Source organism: Coptis chinensis, chromosome 2, assembly GCF_015680905.1.
Source record: "Coptis chinensis isolate HL-2020 chromosome 2, ASM1568090v1, whole genome shotgun sequence".
Taxonomy (NCBI): domain Eukaryota; kingdom Viridiplantae; phylum Streptophyta; class Magnoliopsida; order Ranunculales; family Ranunculaceae; genus Coptis; species Coptis chinensis.
Window position 1 is genome coordinate 3869644 of NC_141457.1, and position 8258 is coordinate 3877901.

At 41.0% G+C, this 8258-nt stretch overlaps 2 protein-coding genes across 2 annotated transcripts; one reads left to right on the forward strand and one right to left on the reverse strand.

The window, feature by feature from the left end:
• Nucleotides 1-500: 500 nt before the first annotated feature.
• Nucleotides 501-1056, reverse strand: LOC147514421 (neuronal acetylcholine receptor subunit alpha-5). Its single transcript, XM_086582932.1, has 2 exons — nucleotides 831-1056; nucleotides 501-742 (listed from the first exon to the last, which is right to left on the reverse strand). Exons 1-2 carry the CDS (start codon nucleotides 996-998, stop codon nucleotides 695-697), a joined length of 216 nt encoding a protein of 71 aa, XP_086439058.1. The 5' UTR covers nucleotides 999-1056; the 3' UTR covers nucleotides 501-694.
• Nucleotides 1057-3244: 2188 nt separating this feature from the next.
• On the forward strand, nucleotides 3245-4019 carry LOC147514422 (uncharacterized). Its single transcript, XM_086594375.1, has 2 exons — nucleotides 3245-3364; nucleotides 3442-4019. The coding sequence occupies exons 1-2, from the start codon at nucleotides 3257-3259 to the stop codon at nucleotides 3781-3783; spliced, it is 450 nt and encodes a 149-aa protein (XP_086450501.1). The 5' UTR covers nucleotides 3245-3256; the 3' UTR covers nucleotides 3784-4019.
• The last annotated feature ends 4239 nt before the right edge of the window (nucleotides 4020-8258 follow it).

The following is an 8258-nucleotide window of genomic DNA, read 5'->3' on the forward strand; positions in this document are numbered from 1 at the left end:
AAGATATGCTCTTTAAAGTTTAAACTACAAATAAGGACTAGAGTGACCTCCTAGAGTCCTATATAGTAAAGTGAGCGGAGGGGAGGTGTATGTGGCCAAAATGTCATTTGGTTGATTTCTGTCAGTCTTCATCTCTCCCTCTCCCTCTCCCCACTGCTATGCAGTATACGTTCTGGGCAGAGGAGGGTGTATGTGACCAAAATGTCATTTGGTTGGTTTCTGTCTGTCCTCATCTCCCTCTCCCTCTCCCTCTCCCTCTCACGCCCCACTGCTATTCAGTATACTAGTTTATACTCTTTCCTTACTTCCACCATTGTTAGCCAACGATTCTTAGCTGTTAACAATAGTGCATCTGATGTTTCCTCCTCTAAATATGGAATTGAGAATCTACGCACAACTTCTCTGCCTACTTGTATCTATTTTACTAGAGTAACTAGACACAGGCAGGTAGTCGACTTCCAAGAACAAAAGAAAAGAAAAAGTTATTCATCAAAATGAGATTCCTAAAACAATAGCATAAGCTATCCAAACTTCAAATATACCTTTGGAAATCTGAAAAAAAATGCAACCGGTCCAATGACAAGAAAATGCGTCAGAAAAATTAGTGGTTTACAGTGATAATTGAACATAAAACTCAGCTTACTGAGTGAGGCCAGGCAGAAAGCGTTATTTTAAAAGATGATGGTGATGATGTTCAAAGAAATTTCCTATATGGCCTTCCAGCATCCTCGTCTTGCATATGCTGTTAACAATTGAGGTATGTAAAATTAGTGACAATAAATAGATTAATTATTAATAATGATTAAGAAAGAAAAAGAGAGAGAGATTACGAAATCACGGACGATGCCCTTGTAAACAAGGATAGGAACAGCGATGCCGAAGATGCCAATTAGTGCAAAGTTGCGACGGGTCCAGCGGAAATTGTGTTCGAGAGTCTCCCTAGCTGCACCCCACTCTTCGATGAATTTGTTCTTGTTTGCCTCCATTCCTCCTCCCATCTTTACTTTACTGCGCTTCTTTTCTCTCTTCTTCTTCTTCTTCTTCTTCTTCGTGTTGTTATATATTCCCACATTTTCCTCTTTATGCTGCCGATATATACCGATAATTTGAGATTTTAAATTTCATATTCAGATATCTCTTGATTCTTTGAGAAGTTAATAATCGAAGAATAATTGCTCATTACTCGCATGGATGATGACTTAGAGCATCTTTAGCAGTGCAACAAAAAAAACACCAAAACTTTGAACCAAAAAAACACCAAGCAACTTCAGGAGTAACATCAAAAAAACACCAAGTAACTATGCGGTTTTGCCAAAACCGTGTCATATAGCCCACGCGGTTTTGGCAATACCGCGCCACTGAAGGCCAACTGACAGGCCCAAGCCCACGTGGTTTTGCCAAAACCGCGCGGTGTTCAGAACACCGCGTGCTACTTCTATATAAGCAGCTCCAAAGCCGCGCGGTTCAGTCATTTTCACCTCTTCTCACAATCATAAAACCCTCTCCTTAGTTAAAGAAAAAACAAAAACCTACCTAAACTCTTGAAATTTTATATGGATCCCTTTGAACCTTTCGATGATGATAATTGGCAGTACACACATGACATTGGTGATGGGGGAGAAGAACCCGAGGATGTCGCGCCGACTGATAGACATCCGTACATACTGGAGTATCAGATAAACGACTTCGATTGGTAATTTACACCTGGAGAAGCACTTGATATGGAAGTTGTGTCTTCTACACGTGATACAAAACACGTGTCGAGTGCAGTGGCTAATACTCAGATAATTAATTAGTTTTGATTAAATATTTTGAATATTAATTAGTTGAGTTGGACCAATTAATTATTTATCTTATACGCATTATTTTTTTTATATATAATATCAGCATGTTGTTGACTACCGAGTTAGATCGGCTTTACTTGGTGTTAGAGAGTGGTGGAAGGTTATTAGGAGTTTGGATGAGTTTGTACATATTAGAGATAGTATTTTATATACACCTTTGGGTATTTTGATTGATACGGATTATGAGAAGGCTGATTGGGCAGTGGTCATAGCTTTAGTAGAAAGATGGTGGAGTAGAACTCATACATTTCATTTTCCTTGTACGGAGTTAGGGTTCGCACCACTAGACTTCACTATGATTTCTGGGTTGAGTATCGGTATAGGCCAACCGATACCTTTTCATACAAATTATGAGAATATGGATAGTATGCTTGTGAGTTTTCCTCGTTTGGGTCTGCGGATGCTTATGATTCTTCGGGATTAAGCTATCTCATATTAAGATCGCAGATATATGGAACCCTCTTGCATCCTGATACACGAGCGGAGTTAGCTTTGACTGTTCTACCGGGTAGTGAGGGTGTTGATCAGTATGTTAGGGCTTTTTTGATGTTTTTTATTGGGCATGTTTTGTTTCCCAATGGTCATTCTACGGTACGACTGGGATATTATGCTTATGTATCTAATTTGCATACTATGAGGGATTATGACCTGGGTAGCTCAGTATATGCCACATTAATATCGGCGTTAGATAAAGCTTCAAAGACATTCGGAAGTAGAAGTCCTCAGATTGCAGGATTCACGGGACTTTTAGAGATTTGGTTTTATGAGTACTTTCGATGTCTTTGTCCTAACATAGACATGATTGCTGATACTCGCCCTAGATTTGCTAGTTGGTCAGGGCCTCACTTGACTCGTAACAGAGAGCAGATTAGGAATAATATTTGTATGGCTCGTGCTCAGATTGATATTAGATCATTGTCATCTATTGAGTGGAGACCTTGGCGTTTGTCATGCGCTTTGACGATCCGGTATAAAGATGCTTGTGTGTTGTCACATCACGAGTTGTTTTTGCCGCGACGTGGATCGGGGTTTGAATGGTGTGGCGGCGGATGTTGAAAGCGGCGATGATTGGGCGTTATGGAGTTCCATGTGCTCCCATGCCGGATGTTAGTGATGCAAAGTCGTGGGGTAGAATTCAAGTTCATAAAGTTCATGCCGGTGGTGGTCCTTGGCTAGATGTGTCTTCTTTTGTTGTTGAAGCGCATCTGCGCGTCAATTATTATAGATGGTGGGAACCGTGTCTCCATGGGTCCGTTGTTGCCTCCCGTTGGTCGGGCTAGCAACTTCGAAGTTTGTGGGCTGGAAAGGATGAGGCGTGAGCTACGTATTCCTCATCCGCCCGCGGCTTTTTTACAACTCACAACCCTCGAATGCATATCGGCCCGACTCGTGGTTCCGCCGGTAATCCTCAGATGTTTGCCGTGTGTGGACCTGATGGGGAGCTTATTTATATTTCTATTCCTGAGGTGCCTCATGATCGTTTCTCTGAGTTAGAGCCGCATATTGATCAGTATACCATGGTGAGTTTAATTGTTTTATTTATCTTTTTCATTATATATATAATATGTATTCACACTGTATTTTCTTGGATTTTCAGGCTGAGGTTCGGGAAAGATATGAGAACCAGGTTCTCATGTTTGATGGAATAAGGACTGCCCTGTATCATTATAGCCAAGAAAGAGAGGAGGCATATTCTCAGACATATCAGCAATCCCAGCGTGCGTATGACGAGACTCGGAAAGCGTATGAGGATATGCAGCAAGTGTACACGCAGCAACATCAGGGATATGAGGAACTTCAGGCTGAAGTAGTTAACCTCCGTGCAGACAGAGAAGATCATCAGTCTCAGATTAGGAACTTAGAGGAGCAGCTTCGGAACGTCCAAATAGAGAGAGGAGAGGGATCGAGTGGTAAGGGGCGTAAGAAGAGAGCTAAATAAATTTGATGTAATATGATAGGTTTTGGATTATTTTAGATATTATATGATTATATCATAATTATAGATTTTTGACTGCATAATCATAATCATAATCATAGGTTTTTAATTTCTTTAATTTTTTCGATTTTGAATTACAATTCTTAATTTCTTCAATTGCACAATTGTTAATTTCTTAACTTCTATGCACAACTCATAATTTTTCAAGTTCTATGCACCACAGTTCTAATTTTCAGAAAAAACGCACGCGGTTTTGGCAAAACCGCGTCATAGAAGCCCATTTAGCAGCCCAAGCCCACGCGGTTTTGCCAAAACCGCGCGGTGTTTCTCAAACCGCGTGAGTGATTTGATACAGCATCAAACCTGGAACCAAATATTGGCCGATTTGGTGTTTGGTTTGGTATTTTTTTGGTGTTTTCATCAACATGTAGTACTGCTGAAGTTGAAAAAACACCAAATTCTTGAGAAACACCAAACATGTAGTACTGCTGAAGTTGAAAAAACACCAAATTTGAGAATTTGGTGTTTGATGCTAGGTTGATATCACTGCTAAAGATGCTCTTAGAGAGCATTTCTAGGTGTTGGTAGTATCCTCTTCAAATTTGAAGAATCTGGTCGCAAATTTCTACCAACTTTAGGTAGTCGCAAATTTCATTAGCAAAAAACAACACACGCGACATTACCACTGTCGCGCGACAGTTGGAGTGTCGCATGTACAATTCCAAAACAACCCACGTGACATTAGGAGTGGCGCGCAACCATTCCAAAAAAAAAAAAAAAAAAAAAATCGGCGACATTTACAATGGCTTGCGACATTACTAATGTCACTCCGCATCTGCATCCAAATTGCCAAATTTGCGAACAAGAATGCGAACGAACAGTTGATGCGACCGAATTTGAGGCCACGTTGAGTTGGAATTTCAGGAAATTCCGAAGTATTTCTTCAAATTTGAAGATTTTGACAGGTTATACTACCACCTAGAGATGCTCTTAGGCACAAAATGTCTTGATATGTTAATTTCTATCGATGGGCTACTACTGTCTTCATCTTGGTACACTCATGAACATTACATGTATCCTGTGTTTTACCTTCTGAATTTCTTGCCATTTTAATTGGCTACTTTCGTTTGCCTGATTGGACTCCACATGGGCATGATACCTATATTACTAAAAACTGCAAGGAAAGTCGAGATACTACCTGTGGAATGTAGTAGAGGTCAGTCTTTGCATCTTGGACCTAAACAGTTGTATATCAGTTTCACCACTGTAAAGCATAGGGAGGATGCTCTGAAGGACATACCTATTGACTGCAGGGTTTCAGAAAAAATGATTGTGGATATTGTTCATCTTCTAAATATATTTGGATGTTGTGGAGGTACATTTTAGTCATGACCTTACAATCTCGGAGAATATGGTTTATATAAGATGTTTGACTGAACTTAGGTCGGTATTCTGAGCTGCCTACTTATCAAGTTCTCTGATGAACTGGAATCAAGTCAGACGTAGTTCATGTTGAGTGATTAAGTTAGAGATGGAGAGAATATCAACCCCCCTTGAGAATAAAGAAGACGCCTCCTTTTGTAGGCGTAGATTCCCCTTTTGCGCTGTCTTGATGATTGCTTTTACTCCTTCCGTTACAAAGTAATGATATGTCATTAATGATGTTGTTGACCAGCTTGCAGCGGTTACGTTTCCTAGGTCGTTTGGACGACCTGACCTTAGGTTGTAAGCACGACCTGTTTGTAGTCTGGACACGTGGTCTACCACGAGTGGTTAAGAGTGGAGGGTACTAACATATCCCCCTTTCTTTATATCATTGTTTGTAGAATAGTGGTGTAAAGAAATATAATAAAGGAGACCGCGTGTCTTACTAGGTTGAAAATAGAGATTGCTGCAAATTGAATTTTCTGTGTTTGTAGGCTGGATGTCGTTTGTTTCTTAGAGCTTTGTTGGGAGTTGATGTGGTAGGTCCTATGTTGTAGTGCGCAGATCGTAGCTTGTAATGCGTAGATCATAAATCATATGTCGTAGCTTATAATACATAGATTGGAGTTGACTGATAATTAGCCTTTGAGTGGTAATTACAGTTGAATCAAGCTTAACCCTATCAGAGGCCTTAAGTTGATTTGTGGTCATTTTGGGGGTACCGTGGATAAGATTTGACTGTTAATTAGCCTTTGAGTGGTAATTACAGTTGAATCAAGCTTAACCCTATCAGAGGCCTTAAGTTGATTTGTGATCATTTTGGGGGTACCGTGGATAGGATTTGACTGTTAATTAGCCTTTGAGTGGTAATTACAGTTGAATCAAGCTTAACCCTGGCTTTGGTGTTAAGTTGATTGTACGCCTTTTGGGGGCATTTTTGTTGATAGTTAGCCTTTTGGGGGGCGTCACTATGGTTGATAGCTAGCCTTTTGGGGGCATCACTATGGTTGATAGCTAGCCTTTTGGGGGCATCACTATGGTTATTCCCCGTTAAGCGTCCTTGATTGCGATCTGACATCATAGTGCTTGGTTCAAACTTGATCCTTAGCAGGGCGTTAAGCTGATTGGTTGATAGCTAGCCTTTTGGGGGTGCTATTGTTGTCGTAGATGCCATTTGAGTTGGCTGATAGTAAGCCTTTTTGGGGCGTTATTATGATCGTAAATGCCAATTTGGTTGGTTGATAGTAAGCCTTTTAGGGGCATTACTATGATTGATCATTAGCCTTTAGCTTACGTGCTTATCACTATCCCCCAGTTCATAGTAGAAGCAGCCATTTGTGGGTGTTAATGTTGTTTAGCCCTAGTGAAATAACTTGTCCCAGTTCGGAGAGGGCTATGGCTAGCCCCCAGCTTGATTGGCTTGTAATAAACTGCATGGGAGTGAGCTTTCATTTTGCAATTCTAGCTACTCACTGGTTTGTAGTATATGTGAACTGTCGAGGAGGGAACTGCGTGCTTTGAATTGTTATATCTGATTCGGGAACACTTGGATGCTTCTCGGTTTGGAATTGTTGATTCCTTGATTCGACAAAGTATTACTTCCACTTGATTTGTTATTTCAATTGATGATAGATATGCTGGCAACTTTTTGTGTGTGGTATAACTCCATGGAGAGTGAGCTTTTTTATATTGATTGACATCATCGACGTGAGCTTTGCGGTGTGGTCAATCTGGGACGACCTGGAATATTGATGTTCGCTCAAGCTCCAGTGAACTGATGACAACCTGTGTACAAGCTGAATTGATAGTGATTGTGTTCGAGTTGAACTGATAGTTAGAATATTGGTTGCTTCTTCTAGGTTGTAGACCTGCTCTGACCTGACTTGAGGATGACTTGATCTGAGGACGACCTGAGCTGAGGATGAGCTGATCTGAAGATGAGCTGACTTGAGGATGAGCTGTTATGAGGATGAGCTAACTTGAGGACGACCTGAGTTGAGGATGAGCTGATCTAAGGATGAGTTGTTCTGAAGATGACCTAAGCTGAGGATGAGCTATTCTGAGGATGAGCTGACTTGAGGACGACCTGAGCTAAGGATGAGATGTTCTGAGGATGAATCGACTTAAGGACGACCTGAGTTGAGGATGAGCTGATCTTTAGCTAATTGGAGTAAGTTTGAATGTGTTTTGGTATTTTGGCCATAACTTTGGCTACAGTTGTCAGAATCACGCGTATGAGCCAAATTCAGAAAGATCTCGGTGCCGCGCACGCTGTCACCACCTAGTTTCACTTCGTGAGGTCAAAATCCACTATTTCCCCCTCTAAATTCACCTTTTTCTATTTTTGTTCTACCTTAGCTGATGATACGCTGATCTGATAGACAACCTGGATGAGGATGACCTGGATGAGGACGACCTGACTTGATGATGTGCTGATCTGATGGATGACCTGTCTGAGGATGACCTGAGCTGAGGATGACCTAGAGGAGGACGACCTGACTTGATGATGTGTCGATCTGATGGATGACCTAGCTGAGGATGACCTGAGCTGAGGATGACCTAACTTAATAATGTGTTGATCTGTTGGATAACCTGGCTGAGGACGACCTGGAGGAGGACAACCTGGCTAAAGACAACCTGTAAGCTGGATTCCTGGATCTGTATTGTCACCAATTCACCGTAAAAACACATGTGGCATGGTGGTAGTTGCAGCTTTTGGGTTGGTACTGGATCGACTGCAAGTGATCTGTAAATATGAAGTATATCTTGCAACATAGAAGTGTGTACAGATTATCCGAATTGATCTAAGATTAAAGATTAGTATAAATAAAGGATAGTTGAATGTAGACTTATCTCTTAGAACGCTGACTTTTTGCTTGCTGCCATTGATAGTTGAATAGAATAATGCTAACTGATCTTCCATGGTGGTTTTACCAAGTTTCGTGGGATTAAGAAACTAGTGTGAATGTTTTTTCTCAAGAAAATGAACCGGCAGACGGTGCCAATGTGGAGGTGCATTTTAGTCATAACCTTACAATCTCGGAGAATATGGT